At 51.9% G+C, this 23745-nt stretch overlaps 1 protein-coding gene across 1 annotated transcript; it reads left to right on the top strand.

Annotated features, from left to right (window-relative positions):
• Positions 1–2238: 2238 nt before the first annotated feature.
• Ehd2 (EH domain containing 2) lies at positions 2239–20614 on the top strand. The gene is made up of 6 exons (XM_036175656.1): positions 2239–2290; positions 5067–5529; positions 5922–6019; positions 11016–11428; positions 16433–16597; positions 19647–20614. Exons 2-6 carry the CDS (start codon positions 5126–5128, stop codon positions 20196–20198), a joined length of 1632 nt encoding a protein of 543 aa, XP_036031549.1. The 5' UTR covers positions 2239–2290; positions 5067–5125; the 3' UTR covers positions 20199–20614.
• Positions 20615–23745: the final 3131 nt, after the last annotated feature.

Genomic DNA, 23745 nt, shown 5'->3' with positions numbered 1-23745 from the left:
TCTTCTGGGCCCCTTGGGTTCCTGCACACATCACACATTAAATTCACATGGGCACAGCACACACCTAGGGGTGTGGTGGCACATGCCTGCCATTCCTGCATCTGGGAGGTGGAAGCTGGAGAATTAGAAGTTCAAAGCTATTCTAATTACTTGGGGAGACCAAGGTCAGCCTGGACTGTGCAAGACCCTATCTCAAAGCACAAATAGGCCGGGCAGTGGTGGTGCATGCCTTTAATCCCAGCGCTTGGCAGGCAGAGCCAGCCTGGGCTACCAAGGGAGTTGAGTTCCAGGAAAGGAACAAAGCTACACAGAGAAACTCTCTCTCGAAAAACAAACAAAAAACAAACAAAAAAATCAATAAGGATTGGAGAGATGGGTTTGCTCCCCATCACTTACTTGGTGGCTTATGACCATATGTAACTCCAGTTCCAGGATATCCAACATCTTCTGGCCTCTGAGGGCATTGCATGCATGTGGCACACAAACATACAGGTGGGCCAAACACCCATACACATAAAATTGAAATAACTTATGAATTTAAATAAATACATAGAAATTGAAAAAACAAAACCTTGGTTATGTATGCAGGAGGCCCTGGGTTCCATCCCTGACATCTTATAAACTGGGCATGGTGGTACATGCCTCTAATCCCAGAACTCTGGACAAAGGCAAGAGGACCGAAAGTTTAAGGTCACCCTCTGCTACGTACTGGGCTGTGTGAGACCCAGTCTCAAAAAAATGGCTGCAGACATTGCAAATATGGTACCATGGATTGTGGATGAGAGATCATACTGTGCAAACAAAGACCCGAATTCTGCGTCCCAGAACTCACAAAAGAGCCAAGTGTTACCTCAAAGCTCTTATTCCATCTTACTCCAGCTAGGGTAACAAGGGCACAAAGCCCAGGGGTTGATAGAGAAGAACACATGCCTTCCTCTGGCTTCTGCCTATGCCCACAGGCACACACGTATAGACAGGCATAAACCATATACAAAAATAACAGTAACACCTGGGCCCTGGGAGACAACGGTGACCAATTAGATGGAGGCATTCTTGTGGTCGATGCCTGGTGTTGTGGGCAGGCACCATTTTCAGAAAAGCAACTGTTTGCTTGATAGGTATGGGTAGACTCCCCAGCATGTGGGAGGCTGAGGCAGGAGGATCATTAAGAAAGCTAATTTGGGCTACTTGGGGGGGACCGTATTTTATTTTATTTTGGTATTTTTGAGATAGTGTTTCTCTGTGTACCTAGGGCTGTCCTGGGACTCACAGAGATGTGCCTGCTTCTGCCTACTGAGTACTGGGATTAAAGGTGTGCGCCACCACAGCCTAGCTAGGAGAACCTAGTTTAAAAGGCCAAAATAAAACATGCCGTGTAATGTATAATAGCATGATGTGAACCAGTCTGAGAATACAAGTGTGCACCACTATGCTGGGTGTGTCCTGTGCTGGAGAACGGAACCCGGGGCTTCATGCATCCTAGACCCGCACTCTACAAACTAAGCCACATTCACTCAAGGCTTTGGTGTTCTACTTTTTTGTTTGTTTTTGTTTTTGACACAGGGTCTGATTATGTAGCTTTGGCTGGCCTGGAATTTGCTATGTAGATCAGGCTGGCTCAAATTCATAGAGATCTGCCTGCCTCTGCCTCCCTAATGATGGGATTAAAGGCAGGCCCATACACTTAGATTTTTTAAATTACTGTTGTTACAATTATGTGACTTTGGGGGGGGGGCAGGGGAGGTTCGAGGCAGGGTTTCTTTGTAGCTTTTGGAGCCTGTCCTGGACTAGTTCTGTAGCCCAGGCTGGCCTCGAACTCACAGAGATCCACCTGCCTCTGCCTCCTGAGTGCTGGGATTACAGGCCTGCGCCACCACCACCCGGCTACAATTATGTTTTTAAGACAGGATCCCACCAAATAGTCCAGGCTGACTTCAAATGTACCATCCTCCTGCCTCGGTCTCACTAGTGTTGGAAAATATAAGAATGCACCAGGATAAATGATTGGTATACCTGCCGCAGGTACTGTCTACTTGTTTACTAAGAGACAGACTGGGAGGGAGCCAAACACTCCAGGACCAGGCACAGCTCGAACCAAGGACTACACGTGCGAGCTTGTGCATGCCTACACAGTGTCCGCCAGGGGACGCCCGAGGTCCGACACGGGCTGGGACAGGGCCCCCGGCCCGCCCTGCCCGCCCGGCGCTCCTCCCGCGCTGCCCCACCCGGCTCACTCTGCTGCGGACGGGACAGAGCTCAGACAGCTTGCTCTGCGCTCCCCGGGTCCCTGGTGAGTGCTCCCTAAACCCCAGCCCTCAACCCCACCCCACCCCGCTCCCCTGTAACAGTCCGTGTCCCGTCCTTCCCAATCCCTCCCAGTTCCCACACTCTTCCTCCAGGACCCCCCAGCTCCTCCATTCTCCCCAGTTCCCCCCAACCTCCTCAGATCTCCCCAGCCTTCCCCAGCCTCTGCTAGTCCTCCGCCTCCCGTAGCACCCCCTACCTCGCCCCCAGCTTCCCTCATTCCAGAAGACTCCCGCTTGGAAGTGGCCTTCTTCCCTCCACACCCATTCTGCCCTCCTCGGTGTTTCTTGCCACCCAAGAGCCCTCTCCTGACTCACCCCTAACGGTCCTTTCTGAGATGTTGCCTCCCTGCCTGGGGATCTGCGCTCCACATCTATGTCACAGGTTCCTGCCTCTGTTACCTCTCCTACCCCCTTTTTTCTCTCCAATCCATTTTCTATCTTTTCTCTCTCTTTATGTCACTATGATTTTATGGGGCGTAACGTTTTGATTTGCAGGGCTTTTTTTTTTTTTTTTTTTTTTTTTTTTTTTTTTAATGCTTAGATTGACCCATTTTTGAGCCAGATGTAAGACGTAGGAGGCAGAGGCAGACAGATCTCTGAATCTAAGGCAGTCTGGTCTACAAAGTTCCGGGTCAGCCAGAACTACGCAGTGAGAACCTTTTTTTTTTTTTTTTTAAGAGTGGAGAACTGGAGAGCTGGCTCATACTCAGAGGTTAAGAGCAGTGGCTGCTCTTCCAGGTGACCCAGGTTCCATCCCCAGTACTCACATGGCAGCTCAATGGGAGCCACCTTAGGCTGAGTGCTGCATCCCTGGTATTCTGGTATTCTTTGAGCTGATCCAGACTGGATTGCTCCTTCACAGCCCCAGCCCTGGGACAGCTGTTTCTCCAGGGAGTACTCCATTCTTTCTGTGGGGAATTACTTTTAGAGATTCCAATCTGACTAAAGGCTGGTTCTTTGAGGCCACTCAAATAATAAGCATCTACTTATGGAGTGAGGGAATAGACTATTATTGACAGCCAGAAGAGGCATCACCCCAGATGCCACAGTGACTAAAAGGCTCTTGAGGGTATACAGAGCACAGTCTGGCTTCTGGGGTGCTCACTGCTGCAGGGTTGGTGATGACCTTTTCCCCTAACTGAGCTCTAGGATGGGAAATCGTCTCTGAGGACTGATTGCCTGGATTCAAGTCCCAGCTGGAGGGCTTTCTAGCTCAGTGATCCCGTGCAAACTGTTGTTATCCTTCTGAGGCTCAATTTCCTCCTTAGAATGGTGTGGGTAGGGGTGAGGCTGTAGAGTGAGGAGCTACAGAGTGCTTCCTTAGCTTGCCAGAAGCCTTGGGTTCTAACCCCAACTCTGGATGAAACTAGGCATGCCGGTGTGTATCTGTAATCTCAGTGCTAGAGAGCAGAGCCAGGAAGATCAGGAGTTCGAGATCATCCTCAGTAACACAGTTCAAGTTCATCATGGAATACACAAGACAGTCTCAAAAAGAAAAGACTTAAAATGGGGATAATGATAGAGCCACATGATAGAGTCATCAAAATTAAGTGAGCTAGCACAGGGCTGAGAAGTGTGGTAGAGCCCCTGCCTAGAATCCCCCAGTGAGGGGCTGGGGATGTAGATCAGTGCTAGATCCCCTGCCTAGAATCCCCCAGTGAGGGGCTGGGGTATGGCTCAGTGGTAGAGCCCCTGCCTAGAATCCCCCAGTGAGGGGCTGGGGATGTAGATCAGTGCTAGATCTCCTGCCTAGAATCTCCCAGTGAGGGGCTGGGGGTGTGGCTCAGTGGTAGAGCCCCTGCCTAGAATCCCCCAGTGAGGGGCTGGGGTGTGGCTCAGTGGTAGAGCCCCTGACTAGAATCCCCCAGGGATTCTAGTGTGGCTCAGGGATGGCTTAGCAGTATTGTGCTTATCTAGCATGCTTAAGGTCCGGAGTTCCGTTCTAGTACCACACCCCAAATATGAGCTGCATAATGTCTGGCTTATACTTTCTCATGTCCAAGGCTCCTCCTGACCTGGGGTGCACCTAGATAGCCTCCACAGCCTCATTTCTTCATCCCTCTGGTTTTGTGTGCTCACCAGACAATCTCAGCTCCCAGTGCCCAAGAGCCTGTCAAACCCTTGGGTCTTTGCACATGTTATCCTCTGCCTAAGACCTTTGTCTTGCCTGTCCTTCACGAAGAAGCTTGAAAGTCAGAAGCTCGAAAGGCAAAGTCAGCCTTGCCCTGATCTTTGCTGCCTCTGTGATCAGTTTCCCATGCCTGCCTCAATGCCTGGAATTCTGTTACCCTTAACTGTTGGCTACCCAGGTCTTCAGCTGGAGGCTCTGGTTGGGTAGCAATTGGCCTCTGTGGCTCTTTTCTTAGGCTCCTGCAGCATGGAGCGAGCCATTCCAGTGAAAATATGTCCAGTGATGGACGTGTGCAGTAATGATGAATGCGTTTGGGAATGAGTTTCTTTGGATGTGGGTTTTGGAGATAGGGTCTTTCTTACATGTGGCCCAGGCCAGTTTGGAACTTGTGATTTTCCTGCCTCGGCTTCCCAAGGGCTGGCATTACAGATGTATTCGACCATACCCAGGGCGGGGATGCACCCCCCAACCTCCAGCAGTTCCTTCCTTTGTTCTCTCTTTGGTTTTCCGGCCCACTTCCCCTTCTTGAATCACCCTGTTTTCATCTCCAGGCTAGCCCCTCTCCCTCTTCCCATCACTGGGTCCCCCTGCTCCTCCTCCCATCCAGCCACTCCCCTCCTCTTCTGCAGGTAAAGCTCTCCACGCTGCCACAGTCTCCTTGGGTGCCCCAGTAGGCATCGAAGTCGCCATGTTCAGCTGGCTGAAGAAGGGCGGGGCTCGGGGCCAGCAACCTGAGGCCATCCGCACCGTGACCTCCTCGCTCAAGGAGTTGTACCGCACGAAACTTTTGCCCCTGGAGGAACACTACCGCTTCGGGGCTTTCCACTCCCCAGCCCTCGAAGATGCTGACTTCGACGGCAAACCCATGGTGCTGGTGGCTGGCCAGTACAGCACGGGCAAAACCAGCTTCATCCAGTACCTTCTGGAGCAGGAGGTCCCGGGCTCCCGTGTGGGTCCAGAGCCCACGACCGACTGCTTCGTGGCCGTCATGCATGGCGAGACAGAGGGCACCGTGCCGGGCAATGCTCTCGTCGTGGACCCGGAGAAACCCTTCCGCAAGCTCAATCCTTTTGGAAATACTTTCCTCAACAGGTGTGGCAGCTGCCAGCCAGGAAGGGGCGAGGGCGGGCGTCTTCTATCCCAGGATGCTTCTGTCCGTCTCGGCTTTGATTCTCATCTTTCTGCCTCCTTCTTTCCCTTCCTGTGTCTGCTACCTTTGCTATGGCAGCCTGGGTTCCAACTGTGCCTCGGCCGCTGCATGCTGGGCAGCCTCTCATATCCGTCTGGAAAAATGAAGGTAACCCAGGGTTGTAGTGGTGACTTGGGATAGCCCCAGACACAGATCCGATGATCCCTCTGAACTGTGTTCTTTCCGGGACTTCTGCCCTCTGCACCTGCCTCTCTCTTCGTGGCTCCCTTAGTGTCCCTTCTCTTCCTGCCCTCCTTAACACTGACCCCTGACCTTCTGTCTCCACGCCCCCCAGGTTTATGTGTGCCCAGCTCCCCAACCAGGTCCTGGAGAGCATCAGCATCATCGACACACCTGGCATCCTGTCAGGTGCCAAACAGAGAGTGAGCCGGGGTGAGTGGAGGAGGAAGCCCAGTGTGAGGGGGGAGGCTGGGGCCCGGACTCTGCAGTGTACAGGAGGTGGGCTGGGCCTGCACCTCTAGGTTGAACGAAGGAGGCTGGGGGTCTCCTTTGATGGTCCCTCTACAGGCAAAAATGGAGCTACAGGAGGTCGCCACGCCTTCCACTGGTGCTGCTGGTGGTGGGACCAGGGAGGCACTAGGGGTGGGGTGGGGGCATGAGCAGGCTGGAGCTACATGTCTGGACAGGCCAGGAGGGTGGAAAAGGAGAGATGAAGAGGGGCAGAGACTGGGGACAGGGGAACAGGAGGTGCTAAGAGAGTCCCAGGAAGAGACTGGGCTGGACAGGGAGGCCCTGGGCCCCATGCTTGTTCCTCTGAGCTCCTGGCTTGGAGGCTGGGCCACAGATGGAGCGGAGAGGGAGAATCTGGGTGGGGGCCAAGGCCGGGCCTGGAATTTATAAACAGCTGTGCAGGGGGGGCAGTGGGGAGTAAATTCCAGCAGGGCCTCCAGTGAGCCTGTGCCCTCCCACCCTACCCAGCCTTTCAGCCCCACTCCTACCCCGGTCCCCTCCTCAACATCTCTCCCACCCCAGCATCTGGGCCCACAGCCTCTCGGTCTGTCCCTGCCACCACCCCCATCCCTAGGCCTCCGCCCGGGAATTGGGGCAAAGGAGGCAACAGTGTGGGCCAGAGGGGACCCAAAGGCAGGCAGGAGGCGGGGCCAGGGCAGGGCCTTGGCTCCCAAAGTGCCAGTGCCCCTGGCCGCTGTCCAGCAGAGCAGCCCTGAGGGAGAAACACAGGAGGCAGCTGCCGAAGTGGTCACAGTGCTCTGCCAGCTGGAGGTGGGGGAGCCGGGGAGGGAGGCATTCCTGGTGTGCCTAGCCCATGGGCTGGGCCTAAATGATGGCCCAGGGCCCCAGCTTCCGTAGGAGATGAAGAGGGGTGGGGAATGGGGATCCCCTTCCTCTGGCCCTGGAGGCATAGGAGGTGGAGCCTGTCTGTCCAGGGGGACTTGGGGGTGGGGAGAAGTGAGTAAATCCTGGGGAAGTACTATGTGATGGGTATGGGAGACCCCGTCTGTGATGGGGTGTGCTGACAGGTGTGACATGGAGGCCACGACCCTAAAGTATGACTTGACGGAAGTGTGTGAGTGGCTGGCTATGTGTACTGTGTTCCTCTAATGGTGACTAGTTGTGATTTTATGTGGTTCTGAGGGAAGGTGGGGGATGGGGGGACATGGAGGGATCTTGTAAGGCTGTGTGTGTGATTGTGTATTTGTGTCTGTGTGGGTTACATTGTCCATTTTGAAAGGTGTATAATTACCAGAAAGAGCTTCTGCGGCAGGGCACATCTGTCATCTCAGCACTGGGGAAGCTGAGACAAGAGGATTGAGACCAGTTGGAGGCCAGCCTGGACTTCACAGTAACGTCTCTGCCACACACTGTGTGTTCAGACAGGCCTCCGTGCCGAAGTGTGTACTGACTCCTGCCTCTGTGATGCTGTGTGGGGCCCGAGCTTCTTTGTGACCGTATGGCATGCAAATCTGTGCAGGTCCCAGACTCCAACACACAAATATGTGTCTGGGAGCCTGGGTCTGGCTGCAGGAGGCTCTGATGTATCCAGCTGTTTGGTGGTGGATGTGCCCATGTGAGTGTGCATTGGCTGAGGTGTGGCTGCCTGGAGACACTTGCCTGGTGTGACTGTTGCCTAGGGCGTCTCGCTGGCACACCTCCAGTCTGGACTCTGTTAATTTTTTCATTTCTTTGTTTTCTGTTTTGACACAGAAGGGAACAGCTCCTTGAAACTGTAATGACTTAAGCAAGCCATCTTGTATCTCTGTGCCTCAATTTCTCACCTGCAAATAGGAAGGAAACCATAGGAACTTCTAAGAAGGGTTAAGTTTGCTGCATAGAGTGAACTGGTGCCTGCCTGATGGGTAACCAGGAGTGTTTTTCTTGGGTGAACATCTCGTCTCTCTGCCACGTCTCCATTCCCTCACTGACTCAACCTCCCTCCCTCCCTCCCTCTCCCCTCCCTCCCTCTCCCCTCCCTTCCTCCCCCCCCCAACCCCATGAGACAGACTTTCCAAATCCAGGCCAGAGTGTATGTAGATACTAGGGAGGGAGGAGAGGCCCAGCTGCTGCCCCTGCAGTGCCCTGGCCCTTCCTTCCCCAGAACAATGTTGCTACCCCTTCCCCTCCCATCAGCAAGGAGTAGGTCTCCTCCTGGACCCATGTTGGGGTGGGAGTAGGGGGTGGACAGGCAGCTACAGCTACTAAGGCAACGTGGGATGAGTGAGTCAAGTCCTGAGCTCTGCTGCTGGCTCTATATCTGCTCCTCCAGAAAGTCCACCTTGATCTACACTTAGGCCAGGTCAGGCACCCCCTCATGGATTCTCCACAGTTTCCAGGACCCCCACATCCTAACTTGACCACTCTGGGGACAGATTTGTCCCAAAACTGTAAGGACAGAGTTGGGGTCACCTCAGCCTCCCCTCCTGCTGGGAGCGGGCAGGTAGAGATGAGTCCTGAGTTGTCCCATGTGTCTGGTGGCCCATGGCTAACATTTGTTGAACACTTACTCTGGCATCTTATTTCTTCTCCAATAGTTTTCTAGGGGTCTACTTGCCGAAGCTACTCTACCCCTCCATGGGCACAATGACACGTGCCCATAGATGAGCTTTTCCCATGGATGAGCTCAACTGTCATCCTTTAGTTTCATGATTGTCTATGAGATAGAACCAATCACGATTTTTTTTTTTAATTTTAGGGGATAGGCAAGTTCAGAAAGGTTAAGCTACTTGCCTAATATCACACAGTATATGAGGGTGGAGCAGGGATTCCTGGTTGACAGGTCAGGGGTGGGTCTTACATTCTCAGCTCTCCTAAGCTTTGCTCGTCAGTGAATGAATAAGTGAAGGAGTAAAGGTGAGAAGTATTGAAGGCATGAATGAGAAAAGGAATGAGTGGATGAGCGAATGGATGGATACACATTATTGAACTATGGGGTGGCAAGAACATAGCACTACTGGAGAGATGGCTCAGGGGTTAAGTGTAAATTGCTCTTATAGAGGAACCAAGTTCAGTCCCCAGCACCCACACTGGACTGCTCACAACCACAGATAAACACAAAGAGACACATACACACATACAGACATACAGACACACACAGAGACACACAGACACATAGACACAAAGACACACACATAGACACATGCTGAGAGACATACACAGACACAGACATACAGACACACACAGACACATAGACACAAAGACGCACACACAGACACATGCAGAGAGGCATACACAGACACACAGACCTACCTACATAGGCACATAGACATACAGACACATAGACATATACACACAAATACACATGAACACACACAGACATATACAAAAACACACAGAGAGAGACATATGCAGATACACAAACACACAGAGACATACACACAGAGAGATGCAGGCATATAAAGACACACACATAAACACTCATGAAAATAGCTTTAGCAGTCTGATCTCCTGCCACTCAATTGATGGCACATCCAACAAGTTCCTGGGAAAGGCCCTGGTGACAGGGGCATGTCAAGTGCTGGGAAGCAGGCTCATAAATACTAGGGCCCCCTTTGAGATCATTTTAGGATTTTTCTTTCAGACAAGGTCTCACTATGTAGCCCTCGCTGTCCTGAAACTCATTATGTAGACCAGGCTGGCCTCAAACAGAGATCCACCTGCCTCTGATTCCCGAGTGCTGGGATTCAGGGTGTACAGCACCATCTCTGGCCACTTTAGGATCTTGGAAAATTATGTAGGTGCTGGAGGGATGGCTCTGTGGTTAGGAGCACTTGCTGCTCTTGCAGAGAACCCAAGTTCATTTCTCAGCACTCATGTCAGAGGTGGCTCACAACCGTCTGTAATTCCAGCTGCAGGTGGTCTGCATGACACTCTTTTCTGGCCTCTGCCGGTACCCTTACCTGCGTGCGCGCGTATGTGCACACATACACACACACAAATGATAAAAATAAATATTTTTAAATGTAAATAAAAATTGTGTGCATTATGTGTGCAAGTGTGAATGTGTGCATGAACGCAGGTGCTCAAGGGGGCCAGCAGAGGACATTGGATCCCCTGGAACTGGAGTTTCAGGAGGGTGTGAGCTGCCTGCTGTGGGGGCTGTGTACCAACTGAACTGGGGGTCTTCTGGGTGAGCAGTGTGTTCTCTTAACTACTGAGCCATCTCTCCAGCCCCCAACTTTAGCATTTAAAAGTATTCTTTTTTTTTTTTTAAAGCATTTATTTATTTATTATGTATACAGTGTTCTGCTTGTATGCCTGACAGAAGAGGGCACCAGATCTCATTACAGATAGATGGTTGTAAGCCAACATGTGGTTGCTGGGAATTGAACTCAGGACCTCTAGAAGAGCAGCCAGTGCTCTTAACCTCTGAGGCATTTCTCCAGCCCTTAAAAGTATTCTTTATTACGTTTGATTTCTTGTGTGGGTGTGGGTGGGTACATGCCACAGCATATGAGTGGAAGTCAGGAAAACTGCAAGTCCACCTCAGGTTGTTGGGCTTGGTGGTCCCACCTTTTCACTTTGAATCATCCTACAAGGCCCCACACTTGAGAATTTTAACTGCCAATGAATATATCCATGTCGAAACAAATCCCTAATATCTGCCAAAGGAATGAATGAAAAAGCCAGTGATGTGGGAACCAGGAGGGGGGAGGGGGGTGGTAAGAGGGAGTGGGGGGACATGGTTGCTTCATCCCAGGAAGCCAGATGGCTTGAGAGTCTAGGTCCTGAGAAGTGGCAGTTATGGGGCCCACGTAGAGGCTCTGAGATATTTGGAATACACAGGAATTACATAGTTAAATTAACCATCTGAATATTTGTACCACCCAGTATCAGTTCCAAAGAATGGATGCTAGTGACTGGGGTGTGGGAATATGACTTCTGTTCCTGTGCCCCTGTCCTCCGCCTGCTCCAGGCTACGACTTCCCAGCTGTCCTGCGCTGGTTTGCCGAGCGTGTGGACCTCATCATTCTGCTCTTTGACGCCCACAAGCTGGAGATTTCCGATGAGTTCTCAGAGGCCATCGGTGCCTTGCGTGGCCACGAGGACAAGATCCGCGTGGTGCTCAACAAGGCGGACATGGTGGAGACGCAGCAGCTGATGCGTGTCTATGGGGCACTCATGTGGGCTCTGGGCAAGGTGGTGGGCACGCCCGAGGTCCTGCGCGTCTACATCGGCTCCTTCTGGTCCCAGCCGCTCCTTGTGCCGGACAACAGGCGTCTCTTCGAGCTGGAGGAACAGGACCTCTTCCGTGATATCCAAGGTCTACCGCGCCATGCGGCGTTGCGCAAGCTCAATGACCTGGTGAAGAGAGCGCGGCTAGTGCGGGTGAGCAGGGCAGGCTGGGGGCCCGGAGGACTTGGGGAAGTTGAGGAACGATTGAAAGGGAGATCAGGAGATGGGGAAAGAATCAGGAGGCTGCAGGAGGGCTGAAGGAGGCTGAGGAGGACTTAGGGGGACTGAGGAGAACTTCAGAAGGCTATGTAGGATTGACGGAGTCGCAAGAGACCTAAGTTGGGGAGGCCTTGAAGACGATGGACAGACTTTGCTGTCTTCCCTGTTTGTGCAGCTGGCTCCCAGATTAGTTGATTCTCCTGATGGGCTGGGCTGGTGCAGCGTGGAACGAAGGAGGGAGTCCTGTGCAGGAGGTCCCTTGTCCACCATTGCTCTGAGTTCATGTTTCCCTCTCTGTCTCCATCCTACCTCTGGCCTCCTCTCCCTCCTCCATCCCCCAAACAAAAGCCGGGTCCTCTCTGTGGCTGTCTGATTACTTTTCCAAAGCTGTGAAGAGACACCATAACCAAGGCAACTTATCAAAGAAACATTATCAGGACTCATGGTTCCAGAGGGTTAGAGTCCATGACCATCAAGGCGGGGAGCATCGCAGCAGGCAGGCAGGCATGGTGCAGGAGCAATAGCTGAGAGCTTATGTCACACTGAGAGAGCAAACTGGGAATGGTGTGGCCTTTTTAAACCTCAAAGCTCACCCCTGATGGCACACCTACTCCAACAAGGCCCCACCTCTTAATCCTTCCCAAAGAGTTCAGTAAGCGGGGGGAGCAAGTATTGGAATATATCGAGTCCATGAAAGCCATCCTCATTCCGACCACCACAGTTGCTCACTCTTTCGCTCACTCCTTCCCCTACCTCCTCACCTCCCATTCCCTTTCCATCAGCCACTGCACTTCATACTGGCTACCTCAGTCCTGCCTCAGGGCCTTTGTACTCACTGTTGGCTCTTCCTGGCAGCCTTCTCTTCCCACTGACTGTCCATATGGCTCACTCAAATGTCCCCTTCTCAGGAGGTGCCTCCCTTTTAGTGAGCATGCCTACTCCAGACTTACCCCTGTTATCACCTCCTGAGAGCCTGTCAGGGGCTCCCTGTTTACTGCCATACTCAAGTTCTGTAGAACCTGGCATCTTAGAGTTCCTTCACCAAGTGTCCCTAGCCCCTGGGTCTGGATTGCTCTGTAAATATTTATGGAATGAATGACTCTCGGCAGAACTTCAGCTTGAACAAAGTCACCTCTGTGCCTAGCCCTCTGCTGGGACATGCTGAGGATGCAGCAATGGCCACAGCTGTTCTTGCCTTGGCCAGTGGGGCTCCAAGGTCTGAATGCCCCAAGACAATCTTAGGACTCACTCTTTGCTTGGGGAGAAGACAGATCCATCCCATAGCAGTGAGAGCCAAACAAGGTCCAGTCTCAGGGGTGGAGTTAGGAAGGGAAGTCAAGAAGGCTTCAGAGAGGAGAGGGCATCGGAGGGAATATAGTGGGATCGAGGACTGCCGATCCTATGGGCCTACAACGCTCCTGTGCTTTGTTTTAAGGGCACCAGGGAGACACGGGAAGGTTTGGAGCAGAGCCAGATGACAGGGTTGCACTCAAGCTGCCTTCTGGAGAGCCGATTCAGGTCTAGGAAGGATCGAGGGGGCTGGAGGACACAGCCTGTTACAAGCTGGGCCTCAGAGAGGAAGAGGAAGGCAAGGGCTTTGCTTTCAGAGCCAGAGGTGGAATGGAGCATTCATAGGGGAGGCCGCCAGGGTGGAGGTGGGGCAGGAAACTGGGCAGGAGAAGAGGCCAAGAAGGTTCTAGGTGGTAGAGGCATCCAAGGTGTGGTTTTAAGGAGCTGGAGAGAGGTGAATCACCGCCTCCAACCCCACCGCAGGAATCCTCCTTGTAAGGGAGCACTGGGTACCCAAGGCGTCTGTCCCAGGAGGCCAGGGCTATCCTCCAGTCACTGTGTCCCCATCCACCTCTTCCTTTCCCAGTTCTTTTCTCTCGCTCCTACCCTTTTCCTAGTCGCCTCTCTCTTCCCAATTCTCCCTCTCTCTTCCTCAGTAACCCCTGGCTCACCCTCATTCCTCGTTGGGAAGCAGAAGCCAAACCTGGGGCCCCCGCGGCACAGGGACCAAGGGCCCAGGCCGGACACCTGGCGCCCAAGCCAGGCGGGAGGTGGCTCCGGAAACCCAGGACAAACCCCGGTGTCCGACCCGCTCCCCGGCCCAGCCCGCGCCTCCCTCTTATCTCTTCCTGCCACCTTCCCATGCTTCCTCTCTGGAAAAGCCATCAGCGATCCCGCCTGCCTGGGCGGGACCCGCCCCCAGCCGCGGTCCCCGCAGACCAGGCCCCTCCCCTTCGGGGGCCTCCCTAGGAGACCACGCCCCTGGAGTAGCAAACAAGCCACGCCTCTCCCATTGCCCGCCCTCACAGGCAATACCTCTTCCCATTAGACGGTCCTCGGCCACGCCCCCTTTCATTGACCCGCCCCAACAGACACAGCAAGCCACAATTGATTTGCCCAAACAGGTCACACACCCCTCCACAATAGACTATCCTCGAGCCACGCCCCTCCTTATTTGACCTTTTAGGTCAAAAGCCTCCGCATTAACCTACTCTAGGAGGCCACACCTCCTCCTCACTGACCCTTTCTCACTGCGTCCTAACACTCCTTCCCCATTGGTCCGCCCTGGCAAGCCCCCCACCCCCCCCCCCCACCTGTCCTTCCCAAGTGGCACTATGTGTCAAACCCGCCATTGGCCATCCTTACTAGCTTTCTCGGTTCAACCATGCATCTTCTCCTTTGGGTCTCCATATCAAGCAGTGACTTTCATCCTGACCACACCCCTACTCTGATTGGCCTCTCAAAACTAGTCCCAGTGCCTCAGTGCCCAGGATCCTCGTCTTCAGGGTTTGCTCTGGCCAAACTTCATTATGGCATCCCACTTCGTGGCACATCCTCGCCCACACACCCTTCACAAATGACCCAGACACACTTGGTCCAGTCACCAATAACAGCACACCTGACTTTAACTCTCCTCGAATACACTCCTTCAGTGGCACAAGGCCGTTAAGGGCTCTAAGAAAAACGTACTCGATGTTAGCCAAAGGGGCAAGAAGCTGCTCATTAACGGTTCTCAACAACCAACCCTCTTACCTCAGTTTGTCCAAGGCAGGGTGTGGATGGCTGCTCTAGCTCGGCACTTTAGTGGAAGTGTAAGCCGAGAGCATTCAGAACGCTGCAACGCTTGTGTCTGAGATCTGGGAAGAGTTGGTTTTTATTACTGTTGGGTTTTTTGTTTGTTTTATTTTATTGCGAGTGAGCATGATATATGTGTGCATGCATTCACATGTCACATTCTATACGTTGAGGCCAGAGGATAACTTAGGTCAGTTCTCTCCTTCCACCATGTGGGTCCCACGGACCCAACTCAGAGTTGGCAGCAAGTGCCTTTACCCCTGCCCATCCATGTCGCCAGGCTTATTTTATCTCCATCTGAACATGCATATTCAATGATGGGGCTGCCTGTAAACAGCGGGCATGCCTGCAATCATCACTCTGCCGTCCTCATTTACTTTTCAATAACTTGTGAGAATGTGGTTCAAAGGTTCTCAAGTTCAGTGGTTTATCCCACAATGATTTCCTGAGTGACACTGAGTGCACATTGTCCCAGGACTGGGGACAGAGGAAACAGACGAGGCCTGACCTGGCAGGGCTTGTAGTTGGATGGAGGGAAACATAACAGTCAGATAAAATAATGATGACTCCAGCTCAACTGTGAAGAGCCCAGAAGGGCTGGAGATAATCAGATGGCAAGTGATAAGGGCACTTGGTTTCATGGTCAGTGTGGAGACTGGGACAGAGCTCCTGCTGGAGAGCATGGTCATATGCAAGTGTGGAGATTGGGACAGAGCTCCTACTGGAGAGCATGGTCATATGCAAAGACCCCGGGTGGGGGAAAAGGTTGGGTGTTGGTCAGTGAAGAATGCTGGTGGGTAGTATATGGAGGGGAAAGACAGGAGAGCATGTGGGTGAAACTGCAGAGGCCAGTCAAGGAGGGCAGTGGGGCTCTTCAGAATTATTGAGGGGGTGGCTGGAGAGATGCTCAGCAGGTAAGAGCTCTGGTTGCTTTCTAGAGAATCCAGGTTCGGTTCCCAGCACCCACAGGGCTGCTTACAACCATCTCTAACTCTAGTCCTAGTGGATCTGATGCCATCTTCTGGCATCTGTGAACACTGTTCAGACACAAAACATCCATACACATTTGAAAGCCTGAAAATGCTAACAACAAATTGAGGTCTTTCTAACCTCAGCATTCAGGAGGTTAAGGCAGGAGGATGGCTAACTTGAGTCCAACCATACTACATAAGGATTCTTAAGAAACCAAAGTGTCCAGTTTCTGGCTTCCATGGGGTGGGCAGAGCTTGGACATTGCTTTCCAGAGCTAGGCACAGCTAAGGGCAACTCATTCTCAGCTAAGCCCAAGTGCCTTGGAGGGCATCAAGTTGTGGAGCTGGGTAGGAATGTGACAGGAGATGGGCAAGTCCCAGCTCTGGGCTGGTATTTGGGTGAGGCCAGCTTGCAGGAGCTTCAAGCTGGGAGTGGCTGAGATGGCTTAGCAGAGAGGGGAGCTTAGGTTGAACCCCACTAGATAAAACAGTGGGGTTTACCTGCCTGTAACATATTAGAAAAGGAGGTTCCAGCCAGGCATAGTGGCTTACAGCTGCAATCTCAGCATTGAAGAGGCTGAGGCAGGAGGATGGCTGTAAGTTTGAATCCAGTCCGGGGTATATAGTGCAACTTTCTATCAAAACCCAAGAGAAAAAGAAAAAGAAAGAAAAAAAACCCAAGAGAAAATATGTGCATAGTGACTCACACTTGCCATCCCAGCACTCAGGAGGTGGAGGCAGGAGGACCAGGCGTTCAGGGCCAGTCTGGGTTACACAAGACCCTGCCTCAAAGAGAACAGAATGCACGTTCCCAGGCCCTGTCCAGCCCCAGTCGCCTCCTAGTGACTGTGCTGCAGGCTCAGATGTGAATGCCCTTCTGCAGGTGCACGCTTACATCATCAGCTACCTGAAGAAAGAGATGCCCTCGGTGTTTGGGAAGGAGAACAAAAAGAAGCAGCTGATCCTCAAGCTGCCTGTCATCTTCGCGAAGATCCAGCTAGAGCACCACATCTCCCCTGGGGACTTCCCGGACTGCCAGAAGATGCAGGTGGGGGGCTGCCCCAGACAGGGTGGCAGGGTGCTGATGAAAGTCTCCTGTGGGTTCTGAGAGGGAGCCTGGAAGGCTGGAGGGCTGGGTGACATTTTCATTGGGGGAACCCGGCTTTATGAGTTAGGGTAACAGAGTGGGGAGAAAGCCATAATAATAGTTAACGTGAAAGTTACGTTCTTTCCCTGTAAGGCCCTAGAATATACTCAGGATGGAAGGGCAACTTGCTGCTTAGGGAACCAGGGACCTACTATATTTCTCCTTTCCATGCTTCCCGTGGTATTAATGGCTTCGAGAACTCCAGTCAGTGTGTCTGCATTCCAGCCAGCAGGAAGAGAGGTGGGGGGGCTGGGCAATGGCTCAGCGCTTAGGAGCACTTAACTGCTCTTGCAGGGGTCCTGGGTCCCTTTCCTTGCACCCACATGGCAGTTCACAGCTATCTGTAACCCCAGTTCCAGGGGATCCAATGCCCTCTTCTGACCTCCATGGGCACACATGTGGTACACACACTGGCACACATAAAATACAAATAAATGTTTTGTCACAAGAAGAAAGGAACTAGGCAAAGTCCTGTACATGAGTGATCCTAGCAAGGTAGAGACCAGAGGGTCAGGAACAGAAAGAGTTCAAGGCCAGCCTGGGCTACATATGACCCTGTCTTTAAAAGGCGGAAGGGGCGGATGAGTACAGCCTCTCTCATGAAGGACACTATATTTTACTTTGAAGGAAATGCTCCAAGTTGTGCTACCCAACATGGTAACCACTGACCATACTTAAGCTGAGTTATAGTCAGGTAGATTGACTCATGCCTATTGAGCCCAGCCCTGGGGTGAGGGGCAAAGGCAGGATGATCAGAAGTTCAAGGCCAGCCTAAGTTACAGAGAGAATTCTAGGCCAGCCTGAGCTGCCTAGTCAGACATTGTCTCAAAAAAAAGGACGGGGGGGGGGGGAGGGACTGGAGGGATGGCTAGTGGTTAACAATATGCACTGCTCTTTCAGAGGTCCCAGGTTCAATTCCCAGCACCCCACAAGGTGGCTCACGACCATCTGTAACTCCAGTTCCAGGGGATACAATACCCTCTCTGGGCATCTGTGGACTCCTATATGCATGTGGTGCACATGAACTCATCCAAACACACACACACACACACACACACACACACACACACACACAAAAAAAAAAAAAAAAAAAAAAAAAAAAAAAAAAAAAAAAAACCATAAAAATATGAATTAAAAAAGAACTGGGGAGGCAGAGGCAGGCCAGCCTGGACTTCAGAGAGTTCCAAGACACATAAGGCTACACAGAGAAATACTGTCTTTTTGTTGTTGTTGTTGTTTTTTGTTTTGTTTTGTTTTCGAGACAAGGTTTCTCTGTGTAGTTTTGTGCCTTTCCTGGAACTCGCTCTGTAGACCAGGCTGGCCTCGAACTCACAGAGATCCACCTGGCTCTGCCTCCCAAGTGCTGGGATTAAAGGCATGCGCCACCGCCGCCACCACCACCCCACCCCTTGGTGAGAAACATTGTCTTGAAAAAAATTTAAATAAATGAATGTCATTATGGTGAGACAACAAAACAAACAAACAGAAAAGAGAGCAAAAATAACAACAAGAAGCCAAAACTAAAAATGGAATTATCGATTATGCTACTTTACATAACCACTCGTGGCTTGTGGGTACCACATTAAACTGGGTGATTCTAGAAGTCATGCATACCACTTGTGCTTAAAGACAATTGGCTGGAGCTTAGTCACATGGCCAGCTGGCTGTCCCTTATGCTAAGAAGTGTAGCTTTCCCTGTGGACAGCCAGGCTCCCAGATAATTTAGCACTCAGGAAGAAGGGAGGGGCTGGAGAGATGATGGCTAAGAGCATTTTCTAGAGAGTTCAGTTCTCAGCACCCATGTCAGTCTGTTTGCAACCACCCATACATAACTCCAGCTCCAGGGAATCCAGTGTCTTCTTGACTGTCCTGGAACTCACTCTGTTGACCAGGCTGGTCTTGAACTCACAAAGGTCCACCTGCCTCTGCCTCCTGAATGCTGAGACTAAAGGTGTGCACTACTACTTCTTCCTGGCCAAAATAAATCTTAAAAAAAAAAAAAAAAAGGGGACAAAGTTAGGACAATGGCTCATATCTGTAAACCCAGCAGTCCGGAGGTTGAGCCAGGGGGATTGCTGTGAGTCTAGGTTGGCATAAACTACTTAGTGAGTCTCAGAGTAGCCTAGACTACATTCAAGACCCTGTCTTGATAGGGAGACAGCAGCAGCCCCTTCCCATGTATAGACCTAGGATCACCAGTGGCTGAATACAGAGGTCTGGAGGTGGGCAGGGCAGGGCTGACCAAGCAAAAGTGGGTACAGGTCATACCCACTAAGGCAGAGACTAGCCCCTAACTACCTTGGTCCTAAGGAATCAATCAAACTTGAAACTGTTAATTGAGCCTGTTGATACAGACCTGTTGTCCCAGCTACTCTGGAAGCTGAGGCAAGAAGATGACATATTGAAGGCCAGTGTTAGCACCTTATAGAGACCATGTCTCAAACTGTAAGATAAACAAAAGAGCCTTGGTGGTCCATGCTTCTGATGACACCTGTAAAGCAAAGGCAGGAAGATCAGAAGTTTTGAGGCCATTCTTTCTTTCTCCCCCCCCCCTCTTTTTTTCCCGAGGCAAGGTTTCTTTGTGTAGCCTTGGCTGTCCTGGCATTAGCTCTGTAGACCATGCTGGCCTCAAACTCACAGAGATCCGAGGCCATCCTTTCTTACACCGTGTGTTGGAGGGTAGCCTGGATCACACAGGACCCCGGCTCAAAGTGGGAAAAATGTAAAACAGGACTGGGCTCATTAGTGATAGAGTAGCTGCCTAGAATCCCCCAGTGAGGGGCTGGGGTGTGGTTCAGTGGTAGAGCCCCTGCCTAGAATCCCCCAGTGAGGGGCTGGGGTGTGGCTCAGTGGTAGAGCCCCTGCCTAGAATCCCCCAGTGAGGGGCTAGGGAATAATAGCCTTGTGATGGTGCCCCCTGACTTCTGAGTTTCTCCATTCCTCCCTCCAGGAGTTGTTGATGGCACATGACTTCACCAAGTTCCACTCGCTGAAGCCGAAGCTGCTGGAGGCTCTGGATGAGATGCTGACACACGACATTGCCAAGCTTATGCCGCTGCTTCGGCAGGAGGAGCTGGAGAGTGTTGAGGCTGGCGTGCAGGGTGGTGCGTTTGAGGGCACCCACATGGGCCCCTTCGTGGAGCGGGGCCCTGACGAAGCACTGGAGGATGGTGAGGAGGGCTCAGAAGACGATGGCGAGTGGGTGGTGACCAAGGACAAGTCCAAATACGATGAAATCTTCTACAACTTGGCGCCTGCCGACGGCAAGCTGAGCGGTTCCAAGGCCAAAACCTGGATGGTAGGCACCAAGCTTCCCAACTCCGTGCTGGGGCGGATCTGGAAGCTGAGCGACGTCGACCGAGATGGCATGCTGGATGATGAGGAGTTCGCCCTGGCCAGCCACCTCATCGAGGCCAAGCTCGAGGGTCACGGGCTGCCCACCAACCTGCCCCGCCGCCTGGTGCCGCCTTCCAAGCGACGCCAGAAGGGCTCTGCTGAGTGAGACAGCAGGGATTGCTGGTCCTCCCTCCCACTTTGCCCTGCTGTGGCTCCCCAGCTCCAGTTGGCTACATGGCTACACGCAGATCCCTGCTCTGGCCCACTCACCCTGCCTGCCCACCTTGCCTGGCTGTAAGGACTTGACGGGGGCTACTCCCCACACCAGACATTCAGCACTTATAGAGGACCAGGGGGAGTGACAAAGCTTCTCTGTCCTGTCCTTCACATTTCCACTTTCACATACATATGGACTTATACAGAAAAACACACAGGCATCCATCCATCATTCATATATAGCCTTTTTTTTTTCCCTTTCATTTTTTTTATTTTTATTTTTTAAAACAGTGTCTCAGATAGCCCAAGATTCCCTTGAACTTCCTATGTAGCTGAGGATGGCCTGGATATTTCATCTTCCTGGTTTTTGCAGTGCTGGGGTGTGAACCCAGGGCCTTCTGCATGCTAGGCATACTGAGCTATGTCCACAGCCCCATCCGGATATTTATTGAGCACTTACTGCATGCTGGGCCCTGGTGGAACTGACTCTCAGGAGTGTGGCATCCACATTGTCACACAAACACTGATACCAGCAAGACCCCTTGTCCCTTTTTATAGGTAAGCAGCTACTTTCACGCAGCCATCCTAGGGCTCCCTACTACCCTGGGGGCTCAGAGGGGGACACCTGAGCTCCTTCTTCCTCATATGGACCCTTCTTCCTTTTACTTTCCTTCCCACAAATCCTGAATTCTGACCACACCTTTTCCACAAAGATTCTGCAGCAGATAGAAAAACCCCAACTTCCCAGCTCGAGGATGGTTTCCATTCTTTGCCCAGTGCTCCTAGTACCCCCAACATGTGCACAGGATTGGGGGGGCATAGTAGCCGCCTCTTTCCACCTTCAGGTCATATTTAAATAAAGCCCCCATCTTCAGGTCATATTTAAAGTCCCCACCAAAGACAGAGGCCCCAGGGTGATGGGCGCATTACTGAAGCCCAGGTTTTCATGGATATTCTGGGGGATCGGGAATTCTTGGTGCTATAGCCTTTCCTCCCCCCTAAAGAGACCCCCACACCTTATGTCTTCACCGCCCCTGGTGATGGGGGCATCGTGGAGAAGATGGGGGAGGGGGACAGCTGGAAGGGGTTGGGAGCCCAGTGTCCCCCACAGGGCCAATAAAGCCAAGGCTGCTGCTTGTGTCGCTGTCAGGCTATTTGGGGCCGGAGACCCCTAGGGAAGAGACGCATGGGGAAACATTCTGGCTCACAGGGGCGGCGCAGCCTGTGACTCAACACTGCGCTGACTCAGTCTCGGGCTGGGGGCCAGCCCTGCATATTTTCCTAAGAAAAGTTACTCAGGGCCCTCCCCACCCCCGGGACATCCCTCCCTCCCGCCTCCCGCCGCGGGGCCTGGGAACCCAGTCCTGGGCGTGGACCTGTGCCAACTGCCAGTTTGGGTACATTGCGCCCTTAGTCCCCAAAGCGCCCTCCAGCGCTGACACGACGCGAATGCAGTAGAACAGATCCTGTAGCCCAAACCACCAGGTCGGGGTGGGGGGGGGGCAGGGATTAGTGTCTGAGTGCACAGGACACACGCCCGGCCCACACCCACCGCGCCCGGGACACGCTGGCCTGGAGAGCCTCCCGCCCACGCAAGTCCCGCTCTGCGGCCAGGGACGCCCTCTGGCGTAATCAGGAGGGAAGGTGGTCAGTGACTCAGTCCAGGCCATCACCTCACCCCCCAGCACAAGGATCGAGCTGAGTTCTGTTATGACATCCTGGCGCGATGTGTTCCCTCCCGGTGCTTTTTCCTTTAAGAGTCCGGTATAGTGGTCGTTTGTAATCCCAGCACAGCGGCAGCAGGATTACGTGCGTGTGTGTTTGGGGAGGGGGGTGTTTGGGGGGGGGGGGGGTTGGTTGGACGGGAGCTGTGTGGTGTGGCTGGGGCTGTAGCTCAATGCTAAGTACCTGCACAGCCTGTACTGCACGGGGCTTTGGTTTCCACTGTCAGCACGACCAGGCTTGGGGGAGGAAGCAAAAACCTTTGTAGACTTCCTTGGTGGACTACCACTTCCCAGGGGCCTCTGGAGGGTGGAGTGGGGGGTGGAGGCAGTAGCTCGCACTTCGATGCTAGGCACCACGCTTTACATGTATTAACTTTTATCTTCAGAACAGCATTATTACTCCTGTTTTACAGCTAAGAAAACTAAGGCATTGTATAGTACCATGCCCAAGAGCAATGATTCTGAGTCTCCCTCCTAAGCCTGTGAATAATGTATGCAACTAACATTACCTGAATATCACATTCTGTGTGTCCAACTTAGACCTTCTTAAACGTCTTCAGTTTTCAGTATTCTAGGATTGGCACTTTAAATTTTCATTTACGTGTATGTATGTTTTCCCAAAGAGCTGAAGTTTCAGGCAGTTGCGAGCCATCATATGGGTCCTGGGAATTGAACTGGGGTCTTCTGGAAGAGCAGCCAGTGCTTTTAACAGCCAAATCATCTCTCCAGGCCACACATTCGGCTTCTTATTAAGTCTGGGGACTCAAGTTCAGGTCCTCATTGATTGCCCAGACAGCTTTTACCCATTGAGCCATATCCCCAGCCCTTTTTTTTTTTTCATTTTGAGAGTGTCTCTAAGTTACCGGAACTCATTCTACAGTACAGGATGGCCCATGAACATGTGATCCTCCTACCTTGGCACCTCTTGAGTAGACAGGGTTAGAGTCATGAATAACACTACCCAGCTTTTTTTTTTTTTTTTTTTTTTTAAAGTGTGTGTATGTAAGCAAATATGCCACAGCATGTCTTGTGAAGGTTGTGAACAACCTGCTTGCAGAAGTTGGCTCTTGGCTTCCATTGGTTGGGTTCTGGGGATTAATCTCAGGTCATCAGGCTTGGTAGCAACAGCCTTTTCCTACTAAGTCATCTTGGCAGCCCCATGCCCACCTCTTCTTGAATAAAAAAGTTAAAGAAAAATTGACCTGACTCTACCCCTATGGCATTACTGTTTGGGAAGGAGGGGTGTCCTTCCACTGATCAGTTGCCTCTGCTCCAGTGACTAACTCTTCACTCATGTCATACAAACAATCCTAATAAATCCAGTGTGTCACAAAACAGCAACAAAGGCACGAAAAGAGAGGGCCTTTGGGGACATGGCATGGTGCAGCAAGAGTAGCAAAGGTATGTGAGAAGGCAATAGGAAGTGAAAATGGCCAGGCACGTATGAAATGTGTCAAAGAATTAAAAACAAAGGGTTTGAGCAAAATTTCAGGACATCGGGAAAGGTATATTGCTCAGAGTGTGAAACAAGAATCTACATAGCCTACTCTCCACCAGTTGGACACTGCAGGTCCCAGTTGCAAACCTAGGAGTCTGGTATGGTGGCATTAATCAGGGGAAGGCAGCGGGAATTCAAGGTCATCTCGTAATTCATAGCAAGTTCTTGGCTTTCTTGGGCTTCATGGGACCTCATCTAAAAAAAAAAAAAAAAAAAAAAAAAAAAAAAAAGAAAAAGAAAGAAAGAAAAAAAGGTAGGTGGAGGAGCCATTTATA

Source organism: Onychomys torridus, chromosome 1 (genome assembly GCF_903995425.1).
Source record: "Onychomys torridus chromosome 1, mOncTor1.1, whole genome shotgun sequence".
Lineage (NCBI taxonomy): Eukaryota > Metazoa > Chordata > Mammalia > Rodentia > Cricetidae > Onychomys > Onychomys torridus.
Note: the sequence above shows the minus strand (reverse complement) of the source record. Positions and strands in the feature narration are given on the sequence as shown.

Bases quoted from the DNA above. Each gene is read 5' to 3' on its own strand.
- Ehd2 (XM_036175656.1), top strand. From the start codon at position 5,126: ATGTTCAGCTGGCTGAAGAAGGGCGGGGCTCGGGGCCAGCAACCTGAG. The intron at 5,530-5,921 runs GTGTGGCAGCTG...CACGCCCCCCAG, and splicing joins GGAAATACTTTCCTCAACAG to GTTTATGTGTGCCCAGCTCC. The intron at 11,429-16,432 runs GTGAGCAGGGCA...GCCCTTCTGCAG, and splicing joins AGAGAGCGCGGCTAGTGCGG to GTGCACGCTTACATCATCAG.